We start from the raw sequence: 20,404 nt of genomic DNA on the forward strand, positions 1-20,404 counted from the left end.
ATATATATATATATATATATATATATATATATATATATGTCGTACCTAATAGCCAGAACGCACTTCTCAGCCTACTATTCAAGGCCCGATTTGCCTAATAAGCCAAGTTTTCATGAATTAATGTTTTTTCGTCTACCTAACCTACCTAACCTAACCTAACCTAGCTTTTTTTGGCTACCTAACCTAACCTTACCTATAAATATAGGTTAGGTTAGGTTAGGTAGGGTTGGTTAGGTTCGGTCATATATCTACGTTAATTTTAACTCCAATAAAAAAAATTGACCTCATACATAGAGAAAAGGGTTGCTTTATCATTTCATAAGAAAAAAATTATAGTAAATATATTATTTCAGGAAAACTTGGCTTATTAGGCAAATCGGGCCTTAAATAGTAGGCTGAGAAGTGAGTTCTGGCTACTAGGTACGACATATATATATATATATATATATATATATATATATATATATCGGACCTAATAGCAAGAGTTGCCTAACATGCAGAATTTAACTAAACATTTGTTAAGGTTTTAATATGTGTGTTGACATGTTTTATATAATTAATTTTTTTAACCAATATTTACTTAGCTAACAGTCGTAACCAAAATACGCAGATTATTCCTCAATATTGACTAATATAGGTAAAAATTAGGTCTAAGTTAGTAATTCATGAAGTCAATATAATAGGATTATGAAATTTAAGGTGAACTAATTTTGAAAGAAACATTTGAGAATATACATAATCGCTCTGATGGTTAGGCAAAATAGTTCTAGCTTACTAGGTTTAATAGTCCGATCGTGAGTTATTAGGCACGCCATATATATATATATATATATATATATATATATATATATATATATATATATATATATATATATATATATATATATATATATATATATATATATATATGTCGTACCTAATAGCCAGAACTCACTTCTCAGCCTACTATTCAAGGCCCGATTTGCCTAATAAGCCAAGTTTTCATGAATTAATTGTTTTTCGACTACCTAACCTACCTAACCTAACCTAACCTAACTTTTTCGGCTACCTAACCAAACCTAACCTATAAAGATAGGTTAGGTAAGGTTAGGTAGGGTTGGTTAGGTTCGGTCATATATCTACGTTAATTTTAACTCCAATAAAAAAAATTGACCTCATACATAATGAAATGGGTAGCTTTATCATTTCATAAGAACAAAATTAGAGAAAATATATTAATTCAGGAAAACTTGGCTTATTAGGCAAATCGGGCCTTGAATAGTAGGCCAAAAAGTGAGTTCTGGCTACTAGGTACGACATATATATATATATATATATATATATATATATATATATATATATATATATATATATATATATATATATATATATATATATATATATATATCCAAGTCCGCCACCCATGTGATATTTGTTTCAATAACATATTCAATGTTACCATATTCATATAATTATGAGAGCTGTCATTCAAGTCTGAAAACTTAAAACATTTAAATTTTTCTTGTGGGAAGACCGGGTGCTCCCGACAGTAGCGTGATGAAGGTGAACAAGGCCGACCTGGGCCCACCTGTCAGACAGGTGAACTAGGCCCACCTAGGCCTACCTAAAATTTAGGAAATGTAAACAACTGATGTGGGGAAACAAAAATGACATGGGTGAGCGGCTTCCAATAGGCCAAGATATATATATATATATATATATATATATATATATATATATATATATATATATATATATATATATATATATATATATATATATGTATATATATATGTGTGTGTGTGTGTGTTGTACCTAATAAGCCAATTTGCCTAACAAGGCGAATTTTCCTATAATATTATATTTCTCAAAGTGTTTTCATGAACTGACAAAGCTTTCCATTACATTATATATGATTTGAGTTATTTTTATTTTTACTTTAAGTCAAAACTAACAGAAATTTGGTCAAACCTAACCTATGCTAACCTTACTTAATCTAAAATAATTGTCAGTAATTCATGTTTCTAATATATTAATATTGCTATTAGAGAGCCAATTTGAAAGGAAATACATGTATTTGAAGATAACGAAAATCGTTCTGCCTGTTAGACAAATCGGGCCTTGCTTACTAAGCCAAGTAAGCAGTTCTGGCTATTAGGTACGACATATATTGAAGGATTCATATACCATAAACAATCACTTTCCTGCCATCTTGTAAAAAACTAAAAAAAATATAAAAAAACAACAGCTTGTGCTTGAGACGATCCCAGGCATCTTGGAGGAGGGTTGTGGGACATTGTGAGGACGCCAGGCATCTCTCCACTCTCGTACCTTCTTCACTCCTTGAAATACTCAAGATATTCATTATAGGTATTGTTTCAGGTCATTGTAGGCATGTTTATTAAACTGAAAACAAGAAGACACCCAGAGAAAACAAAGCACCATAATATTTCCATTACACCCCGCCACTGGGGTCGAGCCAGTGCCTTATAGCGGCGCACTGGCAAAACTACCTTAAGTAGAGTTCACTGGATTTTTGTTTTTTATTTAATAACGGTTAGTTCACGAATTCCTCGAGAGGCCGCTACTCCTGCGTGCCACCGGCCGTCAGGTAGCGGCTATGAGGTAAGACGGGCTCAGGTTACACACACGCTTCTCGGCATCAGTCGAGAGCCCAGCTAGTTCCTCTTTTACGCATCTCGCCCGGTCAGGTGCGCACTGGAGACTCCGGGCACACACACACTCTCGTCTTCCGCAGAGCTAGTCACTCCTGGGAGAGAACTGGTCTCCGTTTACGGCATTTTCAATGTCTAGGAAGACCACCGTCACACCAACACTCAGAGGGTTAAACATTGATCAACCCTTAACGTGGATTTGAAAATGTTTCTAAAAGTCATTTTTGTTCTCAACTGAGCGCTGCCATGTCTCTATGTTCTAATCCATCTGTACACACGACACTGTACTCACAACTGAACCATGGTACACATACACACTCACACACGCACACGCACACACACGCACACGCACACACACGCACACGCACACGCACGCACCCGCAAAACAGCTGCTGTCGGTCCGCTCTTTGGTATACGCTCTACTAACAAGTAGTTTTACGGACTATATACACGTGCAATATACGACACACACTGTTGACGCGGCGCGGAACTGGGTTTTTGTGCACGCCTTAGAGGTGTCCCGTGTCTTTATTTGCACTGGTAGCGATAAGCAGGGAGGGCCGCCCCAGTGGCCAGCCCAGGAGCAGACCCTGGGACTCTGCTGACGCTCATCTAGGTTACCCTGAGCTTGACCTGGGGGTCGTCCGGGCTCCCGTCCGCTTCTATTGTTCACTGGAGTACCGGCGGGCACCCTGAGGGTGTGTTTTCCCCCAGGTCCCGAACCGGCGCAGAAATTAGGGGCTAAAGTGGGTTCGAGGAGCAGACGGAGCCGCCACTAAGGGCATGGACGGCCACCAGGTGGGTGTGCAGGTGACCAGAAGCGGCCCTGGGGGCCCGCCCTCATTTGTCGGACATTTTAAGTGAATCTGATAAGTCAGGACGACGGTCTAAGCCATTCACCATTTTCTCGATCGACTTGAGTTCAGAAGCGACGGAGGCGGCGTGGGCGACGGAGGCGGCGTGGGCGGCGGAGCGGCGCACGCCCTCTTCCAGACGCGACGCCGCTTTGGGACTCACCGCCTGGAATGCTGAGGATCCACCCAGCGGAGTTTCGCCTAGCAAGGAGGAGGAGAGTGTGGGCGTGAGGCATGACGAGGACAACGACGAGGACAACGACGACGACAACATGGAGGAGAGGGAGGCGGCGGTGGAGGAGGGCAGGTAGGGGGTGAAGCGAGGCGGCTTCAGCCGATCCGGGAGGAGAGGTGAGGGCGCAGCCGGTGAGGAGGAGGTGGGCGGTGCTGCGCTGAGGGAGCCGCTGCCGCCCGCAGAAGACACAGTCAGACCCGCCAGACCCTGGTAGGCGTGGGACCCCAGCAGGTGATGGCCCGCACCCGCCAGTAGGTTGTGGGCCAGCAGGAGGTTGTGGGCCACGGGTAGAGATGTGGGCGGAGACAGCGGAGACGAGCCGTGATGTGGGCCCGCTCCAGACCCCAGTAAAGGCAGCTGCAGGCCGTGAGGGCCCAGACCCGCACCAGAGCCGGGTAGCATGAGGCCCGGCAGCCCCGCTAGACCCTGAGCGGTCGGGTAGAGACCGTGGTGGTAGAGGTAGGGCAGCAGGTGCGGGGGCTGGAAGGGCGGACCCACGCTGATGTTGGGCGTGGGGTCCGCGCCGCTCGAACTGGAGGGCTCGTCCTTCTCCGGCGCCGCCTTTTTTAACGCCGCCAGCGACCCGGGGTCGTCCATGTCGGAATCTAGATCACTCTTCCGCTTGACCGAGTCTCGACCAGAGTCATCGGCGGCGTTGTTGTTCGTCTCCTCGCCGGACACGTCCGAGTCCATCAGCTCTGTCAGAATAAACGGATCAATTATATCTCTGTCTCTGACATCACTGTTTCTGATGTCAATGTCACTGCCCCCTACGGAAGATCATACATGGACCCCCCAATGTACATCTAGATATCACAAACTAGTCAAGTGATGAAGATATCAAGTTTGCCCTTGAAGTTGTACCTGACGAAGTAAGCTACTAACCGTGCGGCGCGTCGCTGTGGGAGTCCGTCGTGCCCACCACGTCTAGCCGCTCGTCGTCGTCATCGTCATCGTCCTTGTGGTTTTCGGATTCCATCGGCGCTGAATTGTCGGGGTAATTACGAATGTTTGGGAGGGCGATCTGGTGGTCGATCTTCTGCTCCTCAGACCCCCGAGTCATCACCACATTCCTGCAAAATGTAGAACTGCAAAATTTAGTCCAAAATCTGCATTATTATGGTGCAAAGGGAGAGGACATTGAAGGAGGAAGGACGCTAAACATTACCTTAGAAATATTTCCACTGCTAAACTGGTTAGTTATACTTCCATTGTGAATGAAATGGAATAATAGACATAACTTTGAGTGGAAAGGTAAGGGGGTCAAGAGAGGTTGAAATACAGAAAAACAATGATAATCATAATGATGATGATGATGATGAGGATTATAATAATTATTATTAATCAAAATTTTGAAATAGCGTAGTTTTATTTGTGTATTTGTAAAGATCCTCCTGGATAGAATATAACACTAGGAGAGTAGAGAAGGCAGGGAGACCAACACTTAAGTACTGTACTTGCACATATTAAGGCATTACTCTCACAAAGACATGACTTGCTATTACGCATTTTAATATATATAGTCATACTGGCTTAGTGCTTTCTCCTCATAATTACCTTACGGATTTTAAATCCTGATGAAATCAGATCTATGTTACAGGAGCTGGGTGTTCAGAGTGATGACTGATATAGACTACATCCTGAATCTACTGATGTTATCTTGAGATGATTTCGGGGCTTTTTTAGTGTCCCCGCGGCCCGGTCCTCGACCAGGCCTCCACCCCCAGGAAGCAGCCCGTGACAGCTGACTAACACCCAGGTACCTATTTTACTGGTAGGTAACAGGGGCATAGGGTGAAAGAAACTCTGCCCATTGTTTCTCGCCGGCGCCCGGGATCGACCCCGGGGGGTCGATCCGGGACCACAAGTCCAGCGTGCTGTCCGCTCGGCCGACCGGCTCCCTTATGTTACATGCACAGGCTGTGCACATTTCTATAACCTCATGGTATAATTAGTTTATGTATTAAACTGTATGCATCATTATAATTTCATGCCATGTGTTTTACCAGTCTCAATGTTATTAGTAACCCGTAAGTGCTTTAAGACTATGGGGCCTGACAGCTGAGTGGACAGCGCTTGGGATTCGTAGTCCTGAGGTTCCGGGTTCGATCCCCGGTGGAGGCGGAAACAAATAAGCAGAGTTTCTTTCAAGCTGATGCCCTTGTTCACCTAGCAGTAAATAGGCACCTGGGAGTTAGACAGCTCCTTCTTGGGGGTGTGTTAACAAAAAGGAGGCCTGGTCGAGGACCAGGTGTTGTTGGGATGCTAAGCCCCGAAATCATTTCAAGATAACCTATTGACTCAAGCCACAGCTATAATGCTTTGTATAAATCATTGATGAATAAAGCCTCAAAATATATATATATATATATATATATATATATATATATATATATATATATATATATATATATATATATATATTGATTTGTGTTAGCCAGTAATATTGATACCACTGCCTTCTATAGTTTAATACACTATTTGAGTTATTGTTATTAGTATTATCATTATTAATATTAGTAGTAGTTGTATTCGTAGTAGTATTAGTATTAATAGTATTATTACTACTACTATTATGAACGTTACAATAATATTATTACTAATATTGAATGAGAAACCCAATGTATGTATAAATGTAATATTAACTTGCTGTTAAACAATGTTCTCAGTGTTCTTTTCAGAACATTTTTAACAAAACCTTGATAGAGGATGCACATTTTATCCGAAAATTTTGTTTAATATAACATTTACACTAGTATTGGGTCATTCATTCACCTTGCTACAAGCACTACGGAAGTGTAGCAAGTTTCTCCATTACTAACGTTATATATCACTGAGAAAATCAATTGGAGGTATGAGGGGATTCGAACCCTCCACACGAGCACTCCCAAACCGCAGAGCTTACCATGCCCAGCGGCTTGGGAATACCGAAGTCGAAATTGAAATTGAAATTGAAATAAGTTTATTGAGGTAAAATACACACAAAGGGATGAGGTAGCTCAATCTATTCTCACCCCGTTCAGTACATCGTGTTAATACATACATAGATAAACATCACAAACAATAAACATATTACCAAACATTCTGAGAGATAAACATATACATTTCCTGACCCAAGTCGAGATACGAGTCCCTCAATACATAGTCCCTCATCCCTATGTGCCTAGAACATCGAGTGCATAGGATCGAATCCCTTATCAAGGCTCTTGTGAATTTGCTCAGTACCCCCTCATTGATAAAATTGATTTTCTAATAGTATTACTATTATTACTAAAATACTTGGGTCAATACGATAACATAAGCAAACAGGGAAGGAACTTTTTTTTAAAGGCGTCTCTGAGAGTAAGTTTATGTAGTCGAGTCTTGAGAGGAGTTCTTTTGACGGTTCGCTAGCTCGCTAAAAATTCCATTCCCTGTGGATCATTGATTCAACTCTCACTGGCCCCTCATAATCTGCTCTCTCTCTCATCCACTCCCGTCTCTTTCTCGCTCCTCTTTCATCTCGGCACTCGCAATCTTTCCCTTTTTCACATCCCTTCCATTTTCATGCATTTGGTTCTCGCCTTCCTGCGTCTCCACCACCTCTGTACCCTCTCTCTTTTATCATCCTCCCTCTCCCTTCCTGTCCATCAACCTGCCTCTACACCCCCTTTCTTCCCCTGTCTCTCTCTCTCTCTCTCTCTCTCTCTCTCTCTCTCTCTCTCTCTCTCTCTCTCTCTCTCTCTCTCTCTCTCTCTCTCTCTCTCTCTCTCTAGGACTCATCATCACCTCGCCTCACCACACATAACTACCCGCGCTAGTGTCACCATTTCCGGCTTGGGCCGCCTCCCTGGCGGGCTTCTCATTACCTCAAGGCAGGTGTGAGTTCTGCCGCCTCTGATCCGCAGGTAGACCGCCGACAAGAGCTGCAGCGGCGTCAGTAGCCATGGGTAGACGAGTTAAAAACCCGGGCCCAATGAGGCATAAGACCGGGGGCCTGGTGTGAGGTACCTCCCCAGCAGGGGGTTCCTCCCTCTTCTCTCTCAAGGGTAGGGGTGTTAGTCTCTTAAGAGTACCTATAATGCCACCGCTGAGAGCCTCTAAGCCTCCCTAATTATAGACGTGATAGTGATACCGTATTTTACTTCTGGGTAATGGTTGGTCCTGTAGTCCAGGATGACTGACAAGCAATTACAAACATTGTTAATGATAACATTGCGTTGTGTGGAACTCGTTTATGTATATTATGTATATTATATATATATTATATATATATATATATATATATATATATATATATATATATATATATATATATATATATATATATATATATGACATGGATTTCATGTCTTTTGATGGTATTAGGCGGCTACTGTGGTGGCCTCCACGGTGGTAGTGTGGTGGCCGCCACTGTGGTAGTGTGGTGGCCGCCACTGTGGTAGTGTGGTGGCCGCCACGGTGGTAGTGTGGTGGCCGCCACGGTGGTAGTGTGGTGGCCGCCACGGTGGTAGTAGTCAAGACCACCAACACAAGGGGCTGCCAGAGGCCTCATCAGCTACATGTACTAAAATACATATACAACAAATCTGGCCTAAGTCAAGATAGCAGAATACTGGATATGTTTTTCCTCTCAAGACAAAAACAACGGAACTCCGTTATCAATGTTTTAAAGATAAGCCGTAGTAACGGAAGAGCCCATTAAGGAGTCTTAGCGAGGCGCCCCGTCGTTCCGGAGGTGGCTCAAGAGGTTCCAGACTTCCGCACCTCCTGCTGGCTCTCCTAAGTAATCCCTGGAGCCTACTGTGAGGCTGGCTGGCCTTCCTGGTGAGCCACACCTCCACACTTGCTCACATGTTACGCATCTTTCTACTTGTAAATCACAACCCGTCTCCAATTCAAGCATCTCACCCCCCACCCCATCTATATATTTCACCCCTTCCACTCCCCATCCGGCACCGCTCCTGTGGCAGATAAGTCCACTGCGGGCTCACCATAGCCCGTGCTACTTGCCCCGCTCCTGTGCCAGGTAAGTCCACTACGGGCTCACCATAGCCCGTGCTACTTGCCCCGCTCCTGTGCCAGGTAAGTCCACTACGGGCTCACCATAGCCCGTGCTACTTGCCCCGCTCCTGTGGCAGATAAGTCCACTGCGGGCTCACCATAGCCCGTGCTACTTGCCCCGCTCCTGTGCCAGGTAAGTCCACTACGGGCTCACCATAGCCCGTGCTACTTGGAACTTTTTGTTCCCAGTAGCTGAATCTACAACAACAATAACAACAACTCCCCATCTCCCCACATCTCCAGTATCAGCTATTGATACTGATAATGGCTCCAAAGAGCCTCCACTTGCGGGATCACCATAGCCCGTGCTACATGGAAATTTTGTTCCAGAAGCTGAATCTAAAACAACAACAACAAGTGCCCACATATCACTTCCTTTACTTCCTCAATCAACTGTCAGTTTCCGCGTCAGTTTATACCTGATCAACCCATGTGGGTCACATCCTTCATCCTATCCATGTGCTCACTATTCTCCTATCCACCTCTTTTATTCTTTTGAGGCTGCCTTGTGTCGTGTCAACATTACTAACGACCCTATCCCTCCCTTCCTCTCTTTTTATGAAAAACGGAAAATACACAAAAACACCAAAAAATATTCAAATAACAATACTATAAAGAATTAAGGTAACCGCCCAAGCGAGGCAGGAGCAACACGGAACCACAAGAACATTCTCCTAACACATGTCTCCACAGAAAAAAATCTTTAGCTAAATTTACCGAATAAACGAGGTAGGCTCCTGGTTGTCCAAGCCCGTGGTGACGGCTCTCCTGGCGGCGGCCCGCCCGAGCGGAATCACTTTCACACACACACAAGCACACACAAACAGGGAAGGTGGAAGCGCCCTGGTTCTCATCACACTGCGTCAGAGGCAGAGAAATGAGGGAGACAAAGAACAAATGGAGAGAGTAAATAAACCGGAGGAAAAATACAAATAGGGGAAAGAATGAGAGAGATAGTGAGAGATGTATGCATGTACATATATTTGTTTTTGTGTTGTGTGCAGGTATGTGTGTGTGTGACAATATGGGACTGGTGGCAAGGAAAGGTCACAGTTCGACGGGGTCAGCAGTGAGGGGTCACCATAGGACTGGGGGTCAGCAGTGAGGGGTCACCGTAGGACGGGGTCAGCAGTGATGGGTCACCATAGGACGGGGGTCAACAATGTTTACTCTCAGCAACATTAATCTTCCCTTTTCCTGTCCCGACGCCAGCAGCAGCGGGCCTTCTCCAGGCTTCCATCAGCGGAACTCCCTGAGCCTCCAGTGCCCGACCCGTCACTATTTACACACCTTGACATGTTGATCTCTGGGAGCGCTACTTCAGCTACCTTCACATATACCCAGCAAATCTGCCAAGTTTAATTTGGCTGCAGGTTTTGGCGCATCTGAAGCGACACTTCGAGCGTCCGTTTTTCCTCAAGCTTTCTTAAGGCTCAACAAGTGTACGAATCATATCAGACCCAATACTCTTGTGTGAGTTTTGCACTCGGCTCTTACAAATATGTTGACAAAATATAGGGGATATAAACTACTGTCGATTGAAAGAAAGATGATTGTGGACAGACTACTGAAGGGAAACAGAGAGAGAGAGACGCATGGGAAAGTAGCGGCTCTTCTTGCTTTCATGTGTACAAAAACCTCTTCGACATGATATCCTTCTGGCCAGTCAGAAGGATATCAAGGTCAGTGACAAGAATGAAATGTATTCCTTCCTTCCTTTCCTTCAGTGGGTGGAGAGGAAGGCCTGCCAGGATTATGAAGGGAGATGAGCGCACCAACATGCGAGAGCAGGCTGGCGAACGTCCGCCAGACTTATATATAATGACAGTATATAAAAAGGACTGAAATTCCTGCTGGACTTGAAGAGAATTTTCAACTTTTTAAAGTCTGTTTTGGCAATCAGTGAAATGCGAGGCGGTGTCCTGTGTTCACGCAGCTGGGGAGCCGCCAGGGACCACCTGCCCCCTACCTCTACCTCTACCACCTCTCTCTCTCTCTCTCTCTCTCTCTCTCTCTCTCTCTCTCTCTCTCTCTCTCTCTCTCTCTCTCTCTCTCTCTCTCTCGCCTCTCTCTCTCTCTCGCCTCTCTCTCTCTCTCTGTCTCTCTCTCTCTCTCTCACACAAAAACATGTTGCAAAACATTAATGTTTTTTAATATCTTGATTATAGACTATTTGAGGTTGACTTGTAAAGCTGGGGATATTAGTAAAAAAATTAAAGTAAGAGCATTCAAAGTAAAGCAAGTTATGGACAGGAGTTTACTTTATTATTTTTTATAAATTAGTATGACTACAAGTTGCATTACCACAGAAGGAGAAGTAATTAAAATCAAAGAAAAGGTGATGAGAATCAAAAGTGAGATATTCAAAGACCCGCAGCTGGGTCATGACTGGATTATGCAGGAGAGTACACAATGGAAACTCCTTAATGGCTTCTAAGAAAATAGTAGACACAGAGGAGAGCTCCGGGGAAAGTGAAGGTGACGGAGAAAGACACCAGTTAAGTCTTGCACCACAACACACAAGCAACCACCACTGCATCCTAGCAATATCTTCCCAGGAAGATATGTTATCTTCCTGGGAAGTTGCTGTATTGTTCCCAGGAAGATATTGTCGCTCTCCCGCCCCAGGGGTGGACGGTGGAGCTTCATGCAGGTCCGCGATCAATCCTCAACCGTCCAAGTGGTTGGGCACTATTCCTTCCCATCGCGTCCTATATAGTCGTAATGGCTTGGCGTTGCCTTTCTTTGCCAGGAAGATGATGAGACGGAGGGTGGACGGGTCAGACGGAAGGTGGACGGGTCAGACGGAGGGTGGACGGGTCAGACGGAAGGTGGACGGGTCAGACGGAGGGTGGACGGGTCAGACGGAAGGTGGACGGGTCAGACGGAGGGTGGACGGGTCAGACGGAAGGTGGACAGGCCTGGCACAGCAAGACCTTAGCCATACCGTCAACAGCCTTACAAACATCCACACCTATAGCTAAGGATTCACCGCTGTCACCTCGCAAGGTTAAGATAGTGGGAAGAACTCACCTGTAGAATAGATCTTAAAGAGCTCCTTCACTTCTCCAGTGAAGATTACATCTTTTATTAAATATATCTAGAAACTATTATCGAGGTTCCCTATACAAAAAATAGAGGGGTAGGGCAAGAGTCATCTCCTAGGGAGGGGCAGATCAGGAGGAAACGCCGCCTATTTCACTTGCAAGACACCAGCTGATTGGTCAGTGTCTCAGGTTCCACCCCCCTAAACCCCCCCCCCATCCACACTCAGAACTGCCTCAGTGTGTGTGTGTGTGTGTGTGTGTGTGTGTGTGTGTGTGTATGTGTATGTGTGTGTGTGTGTGTGTGTGTGTGTGTGTGTGTGTGTGTGTGTGTGTGTGTGTGTGTGTGTGTGTAGCAGGAAAGGGAACATGTATATGATGGACAATAATTGCCGCCATCAGCCACAGTTACAATGCAGAGCTCAACAATTTCCCGGGATCACACCTAACAATTTCTGGCCCCAGTTGTCTCATCGCGGGCAAAATTACACCTGGTGGCTGGGGGACACGAGTTCCACTTAATCTGGCAAAATGTCCGCAAAACATTAGGAACAGCATCCTGTGCCTCTCATCTTCGTCCTCTCCTCCCGTACTGCTCATTTACAACTGGCTCTCCACCACACCTGCCACTCCAACCCTGCCCCTCCACACCTGTCCCCGTCCACACCTGCAGTTCTGTTTCAAGTACAGTAGATACCAGTTTCCCACCTGTTTAGTTCAAGTATGTCTATTGAGACAATAAAATACATCTCAAAGGGATAGAGTAGCTTAGGCTATTTCTACCCTTACACTCTACGGGCTTACCATAGCCCGTGCTACTTGGAACTTTTTGTTCCAAGTAGCGAATCATAAACAACAACATTCTACCCTCCTCTACTTCAAGTCCCTCCCATTGAGGTAACACAGACGTCAATCTGGGGTCCCACTGATATATACAATATGAGGGTGGAGCTTCCATCACCCCTTCCTCCCTCCCCCTTCCCAACACCCCCACAATCACCTCCCTTCCTTCTCCCCCAATACCTGTCATCTTACCCGGGTAAACCTGTTGATTAACGGTAAACTACAGTAGGCATTAAGATTGTATCACGAGGCTCCCAGCAATTGCTCGACTCCATTTAAGAATACAAGTAAGTGGTTAAGGTTGGTTCTAGGAGGGGGGTGGGGGTGAGTCTGGGGGGGTGGGGGGTGAGGCTGGGGGGGTGGGGGGTGAGGCTGGGGGGGTGGGGGGTGAGACTGGGGGGGGGGTGAGACTGGGGGGGGTGAGACTTGGGGGGGGTGAGACTGGGGGGGGTGAGACTGGGGGGGTGAGACTGGAGGGGGGGGGGGGAGACTGGAGGGGGGGGGGAGACTGGGGGGGGTGAGGGTGGGGGGGTGTAGGGGGGTGAGGCTGAGGGGGGGGGGGGTGAGGTCTGAGCTTTCAGGCCTTCCTGTACCTTACTGGCACAAGCGAGGCCCTCTATAATGAGTTGAGACAACAGCTGAGGCCCTCTATAATGGGTTGAGAAAACAACTGAGGTCCTCTACAATGAGTTGAGATAACAGCTGAGGCCCTCTATAATGAGTTGAGATAACAGCTGAGGTTGAGATATCAGCTGAGGCCCTCTAGAATGAGTTAAGATAACACCTCAGACCCGCTATAATGAGTTGAGATAAGATAACAGCTGAGAGCCTCTATAATGAGTGGAGATAAGATAACACCTCAGGCCCTGTAAAATGAGTCACGCAAGATAACAAATCTTACCTTTTAAACCGAGCTGACGAAAGATAACCCCACAGAACCCAAGGATGGAAAGAGAGGAGTGTAAGGGAGAAAAGAGAATAATCCAAGGATAATCCAACCAAATTAGCCCCTTAGATAAGCAGTAATATATATATATATAATATATATATATATATATATATATATATATATATATATATATATATATATATATATATATATATATATATATATATATATATATATGTCGTACCTAGTAGCCAGAACGCACTTCTCAGCCTACTATGCAAGGCCCGATTTGCCAAATAAGCCAAGTTTTCATGAAATAATGTTTTTTTCGACTACCTAACCTACCTAACCTAACCTAACTTTTTCGGCTACCTAACCCAACCTAACCTATAAAGATAGGTTAGGTTAGGTTAGGTTAGGTAGGGTTGGTTAGGTTCGGTCATATATCTACGTTAATTTTAACTCCAATAAAAAAAAATTGACCTCATACATAATGAAATAGTTAGCTTTACCATTTGATAAGAAAAAAAATTGAGAAAATATATTAATTCAGGAAAACTTGGCTTATTAGGCAAATCGGGCCTTGCATAGTAGGCTGAGAAGTGCGTTCTGGCTACTAGGTACGACATATATATATATATATATATATATATATATATATATATATATATATATATATATATATATATATATATATATATATATATATATATAACGATATGACACAGTATAATGCCATTAATAAAACAATATAATACTTTATAAAACTATAAGTGAGTAAAATCATGTTAAATGGTTTTCTCCTCTCTCTGGGCTTGCCTTAGGAAGTTAGTTCCTAAACTTAGGTAAAATAAAAGTATAAACTCCCCCTAACTTAGATTCCCCCCTTACTTAAATATCGTGGGAAAATCATTTGGGGAAACGAAGGGACTTGAGTCAACGTTCAAGTGATTCCCAGACACTTGCCTGAAGGAAATCGTGGTTGGTTAGGTTAAGGCAAAGTGCCGCACCTGTGCCATACCTGCACCTGTGCCATAACTTATTGCATTGCCTACACAACTGAAACTTTAAGGTTTTCTTTGAGTGGAGTACACACACACACACACACACACACACACACACACACACGAGATTCTCCAGGCCAAACGGACAGCGTTCAGGATTCGCAGTTCATGGACCGGGGTTCGATTCCAGCCGAAGCAGAAATAAATAGGAAGTTTCTTTCACCTAGCTGTAAAAAAGAGAAAGAGAGAGAGAGAAAGAGAGAGAGAGAGAGAGAGAGAGAGAGAGAGAGAGAGAGAGAGAGAGAGAGAGAGAGAGAGAGAGAGAGAGAGAGAGAGAGAGAGAGAGAGAGAGAGTAGAGTAGATATAACAGAAAAAATAGCCAAAGAGTCACTTCATATAGACCATCGGCGTTAGGAAAGGCGGAGACCAAGAGCTACCAGCCAGGTCCTGAAGACACTCACAGGACCTGAAGACAATCACAGGACCTGAAGACAATCACAGGACCTGAAGACACTCACAGGACCTGAAGACACTCACAGGACCTGAAGACACTCACAGGACCTGAAGACACTCACAGGACCTGAAGACACTCACAGGACCTGAAGACACTCCCAGGTGCCAAGTGATCACACAGTGATCACACACACACTCACCACTCAACACCACCACATCCCTACCCTCCACGCCGTTCCAAGTCTTCGGCAATGAAATCGACTCTAAAATTTCGAGCAGGTTCGAATGTGGCCACAGAAGCCACGCCAGGGTGCTGTTGTTTGGGTGGGGGGGGGGATATCAGAGCACTGTTGATTGCCAATTTAACATTTAAATAATAAGTGTAACTTTAAGGAACAAGTTTACTAGGGTAAACCAATAGGAACTCTAGTGGTCTCTGTTGTAAACTCTGGTTTACATCCTTCCCTGTATCCAGGAGCTGCTCTCTCCTCTCTTACCAGGACCCCCCCCCCCCTTGTTGTGTGGGGGGGGTGTGGGAGGGGGACCAGAGTGTGGGGTAAGGGGGAGGTGGTGGGGGGGAAGTAACAACGCGACCCCCTCCCTTGTTGTGGGGGGAGAAGGGGGGTGATGGGGGAGTGGGGCGCTGTGACACTGGATCTCTCATAAGGCCGCTGCTCCCCCTCCGCTTGTGTAAGGGGGGGGGGGGAGGGAGGGGGTATGGTGCTTGAGCCGGACTGTGTATTTACTATTTGTGCCCGGAGGACTGATCTGTTAGCTCTTGGACCCCGCCTTTCCAACCGTTGGCTGTCTTATGTACTGACTCCCTATTTTTCCAAATCATATCTAATACATTTCTCTCTCTCTCTCTCTCTCTCTCTCTCTCTCTCTCTCTCTCACTGGATGAATTAGATATTACCAGAGTTGAGGTAAGGAAGCACCTGCTGGAACCGGAGGTGACTAAGGCCATTGACCAAACAGAATCTCACCACGGATATAAAAGAGGGACCAGAAATACTATTATTGCCAATTTCTGAAATGGGAGACCTACCAGAAAGTTGGAAGACTTCTAAGGTAATCCTAATATACAAGAAGGGATACAGATAGAAGGTGGTGAATGCTGCACACCACCTACGTGAGACCAGTGCTCGAATATGCACCCTGCAGGATGTAGCCCTCACTTTATGGAGCACAGAACACAACTAAAGATGGTACCTGCTTATTACAAGAGCTTGTGAAGAAAGATTGGGATCCTCATGATGTTGAACAAGAGACAGAAGAGGGTTATCTTGAGATCTTGAGGTTATCTTGAGATGATTTCGGGGCTTTAGTGTCCCCGCGGCCCGGTCCTTGACCAGGCCTCCACCCCCAGGAAGCAGCCCGTGACAGCTGGCTAACACCCAGGTACCTATTTACTGCTAGGTAACAGGGGCATCAGGGTGAAAGAAACTCTGCCCATTGTTTCTCGCCGGCGCCCGGGATCGAACCCGGGACCACAGGATCACGTGTCCAGTGTTATGTCCGCTCAGCCACCGGCTCCCGTCTCCCCGGGTGAACATGATCGAGACGTTTAATATCATGAGGAATGACAAGGTAGAAAAGGATGGAAAGATCAGGATTAGCAACAAGGAAACGAAAGGCTTAGTTGGAAATTGAAGGCGTTGAATCACTGTATTGTTTCAAGCGAAGGTTAGACATGTTTATGAAGGAGTTTGAGTGGATATAAACAGTGGGTTCCTCGTATGGGTCAGTAAATGGTTAGCAGAGGAAACGGGTACCTACGTCCACAGCGTCACTAAACTGACGTACTAAATTGCCCGAACCTAACCTAACCGAGATCCCACGAATATAAAATGGAACGTCACCTCAATTTTGCGAGCCGCAGTGATTTTTAGTTCATATTTTTTTTTTTTGGCTTTATGAGATTTATACGTCATAATGCGACGTGCTATTCAAGAGGACGTTTTTTTATTCAGAGTTATGTATAGGCATACAAATGCCAGTTTCCTTTTCATAGTGTCTGCTGTTGTATGTTGGTTTAGTTGTAAAGTGTTGGGGATGGGCGGCAGGCTGTGGGCGGGTGGGTGGCGCTGGTGTTGAGAGAGAGACAGTGTTGGGGATGGGCGGCAGGCTGTGGGCGGGTGGGTGGCGCTGGTGTTGAGAGAGAGAGAGACAATGTTGGGGATGGGCGGCAGGCTGTGGGCGGGTGGGTGGCGCTGGTGTTGAGAGAGAGAGAGACAATGTTGGGGATGGGCGGCAGGCTGTGGGCGGGTGGGTGGCGCTGGTGTTGAGAGAGAGAGAGACAATGTTGGGGATGGGCGGCAGGCTGTGGGCGGGTGGGTGGCGCTGGTGTTGAGAGAGAGAGAGACAGTGTTGGGGGAGGGGCAGCAGGCTGTGGGCGGGTTGGTGGCGCTGGCATAATCTACAAGGAATCTGGGAATGTCGCCGTTGCTTAAGTAACTATTGGTAATCCTTTAATTTGGGGAGTGGGGGGCGCCGCCACCCACTGGCCAGCCACAATGGCCGCTCTCTGCTCAACCACTCCTCCCGCCCTCAAGGGCCACCATTAACATACTCTTACCATATTTTTAGCAAATTCTCAATGGGGTTATGCTCGTAGATTGCCGGAGTAGGAGGAGGAGGAGGAGGAGGAGGAGGAGGAGGAGGAGGAGGATTAATGGTGTTCCGTTGTGCTGTGGTTGTTGGTAATGTGTGTCGGGGATTGTTTTATTCTTGCAGGTTTTCCGTCAATATTTTCATGCTTTCGGAGGAATTATGTCATTTTAGATTACCCTCTGGCCACCTGCTTCGCTTCTTGGTTTTAGCGAAAACTGTCATCAATTTCCACCAGTAGGATACACATTGACTTGAACAAACTTGAACACAAGTCAAGTATACACACACACACACACACACACACACACACACACACACATACACACACACACACACACACACATACACACACACACACACACACACACACACACACACACACACAAAGGAATAAATAATGATGGATTATTTAACACGGGTAGTACACGCACAAGTGGACACAGGTAGTAGTAGTAGTAGAAACAGTTGATTGACAGTTGAGAGACGGGCCGAAAGAGCAGAGCTCAGCCCAATTAGGTAAGTACACATTTGGTGGGCCTCGCGGCTGAGTGGATGGCGCTGGGGGTCGTAGTCCTAAGGGCCCGGCTTCGACTCCCGGTGGAGGCGGAAACAAATGGGCAGAGTTTCTTTCATCCCGATGCTTCTGTTCACCTAGCAGTAAATAGGTATCTAGGAGTTAGACAGCTGCTACGGGCTGCTTCCTGGGGACGTGTGTGTGTTAGAAATCTATGTAGTAGATATAATAGATGAAAAATAGATTGGTTAGAAAGGCGGGGTCCAAGAGCTAATAGCTCGATTCTGCAGACACAAATATTAAACACACACACACAAGTTATGAAGCCGTCAGTACTGGTATCTTGAGGTTATCTTGAGATGATTTCGGGGCTTTTTAGTGTCCCCGCGGCCCGGTCCTCGACCAGGCCTCCACCCCCAGGAAGCAGCCCGTGACAGCTGACTAACACCCAGGTACCTTTTTTACTGCTAGGTAACAGGGGCATAGGGTGAAAGAAACTCTGCCCAATGTTTCTCGCCGGCGCCTGGGATTGAACCCAGGACCACAGGATCACAAGTCCAGCGTGCTGTCCGCTCGGCCGACCGGCTCGACCGGTATTGGTACACATTATTGATCTAAATGTGGAAATTGATGTATTCATATAAATGTTAATTCAAAGAAGTGTCAAAAGATGAAAGATGACCTAGATACGCTTCTAGGACTGTCCCCAAATGGCTACTCGACCTCAGTCATTATAAATGCAAGGTCATGATAATTGCGAAAGGAGTAAAAACACTCAGTGAACAATGCGAAATGAAGCTAGGCCATAGGAGGACCTAGAAGATGATATAACCCCCGAGCCCAGGCACCTGAGGCACATATTTAGATTAACATCATTAGCATTTTGCGAAGCTGCCAAGTATAAGAATAACAACTGGGGACTTATGAAAGGTGGCCTTAGGAATACTGTACTTAGGAATATAATGATAATACTGTACTTAGGAATATAATGATAATACTGTACTTAGGAATACTTAGGTATATAATGATAATACTGGACTTAGGAATACTTAGGTATTTGATGGAGTATGTCGTCCCAGCGTGGAATTCCCTAACGAAATATTAAGCCATAGTTGAGTAAAGATTTGCAGCAAGACTGGCACCGGAACTGAGAGGATCAGACTGTGAAGAGTTTAAGGGAACTGAACCTCATAACCGTAGAGACATGATAACGACACACAATTTTTCATGGGTGCTCATTAAGTAGATAAAGAGGATACTAGTAGAATAAGGAGACAGATGGAAACTTGAGGCACAGATGTGTTAGAGGGACGTTAAAAATAACTTTTTCAGAGTAAGGGAAATGAGTAAATGAAATAGACTTTGGAGATGGTAGAAGCTATTATAAGAAAGTTTCAGATGTAAATATGGTCAAGCGGGGCTCAGGAGCTAGCGGTCGACATTTAGATGAGTACACAAGCACACACACGCATGCGAGGCACACAGTAACAAGCTAACATCAGCGGCATATGCAAAACTGAAAGTTCGTGTAGCCTTCAGGAACCTGGACCAGTAAAGTTCTATGACGATGGTATACCAACCTACGTCAGACTAGCACTACAGTGAGCAGTTCCCACGTAAGTAACACGTACAGAGCCTAATTAAAGTCTAAAACTTTCCTTCAAGACTGATCCATGGACCTCACTAAGACCAACATGGGAACCAGACCTCATGAAGACCAACATTTCAACAGTAGGTAGGGCAAGAATCAAGAGGATCAAGCAGTAGGCCCCCAAAAGGCGGTGTCCCTTCTTAGAATTAAGATAAGATTTAACACTCGCCTTGCAAGCACAAATAGGTAAAAACACACGTCATCCCATCTAGCCTTTAGATATCCACTTCCTTCCCTTCCCCCTCTCCCTTAAGAGACCAAACATCCCTTACATCCACTTTGAATTATTATTTTGTCCAGTCCGTCCTAGGAAAGTGAATATTTATACCCCATTTCCCTCCATTCATCCATCCTCTTAGAAAGAGAATCCCCCCTGTTCGTCCTCCCCCTCCCTCTTTTCCCCCCCTTGGAGAGCAAATGCCACTTTGCACCCCTTCCCTACCACCACAACCATAATCACCCCTCCCCCTTCCCCCCCTTGAAGTGAATCATACCAAGGCTTGAGGGCGGTGCAGCGGTCCACACCTCACACCCTAAGTCCCCATACAAGTTCTTTGAAGAATTTACATAAAGAATTACAGACTGGCGGGCGGACACTTTTCCATT

At 45.5% G+C, this 20,404-nt stretch overlaps 1 protein-coding gene across 4 annotated transcripts in view; it reads right to left on the reverse strand.

Moving 5' to 3' along the window:
* Window positions 1-1,740: 1,740 nt before the first annotated feature.
* Window positions 1,741-20,404, reverse strand: part of LOC123750108 (optomotor-blind protein) — a 354,673-nt gene continuing 336,009 nt past the window's right edge. For 2 of the 4 annotated variants that reach the window (XM_069305475.1, XM_069305472.1), the window contains 2 exons: window positions 4,629-4,831; window positions 1,742-4,441 (listed from right to left, as the gene is read on the reverse strand). In XM_069305475.1, coding sequence (XP_069161576.1) covers window positions 3,495-4,441; window positions 4,629-4,831 — 1,150 coding nt within the window. In that variant the 3' untranslated portion in view covers window positions 1,742-3,494. Of the gene's footprint in view, window positions 4,442-4,628; window positions 4,832-20,404 lie in introns of all 4 variants that reach the window. The other 2 variants (XM_069305473.1, XM_069305474.1) reach the window with 2 other exon arrangements.

Source organism: Procambarus clarkii, chromosome 55, assembly GCF_040958095.1.
Source record: "Procambarus clarkii isolate CNS0578487 chromosome 55, FALCON_Pclarkii_2.0, whole genome shotgun sequence".
Taxonomy (NCBI): domain Eukaryota; kingdom Metazoa; phylum Arthropoda; class Malacostraca; order Decapoda; family Cambaridae; genus Procambarus; species Procambarus clarkii.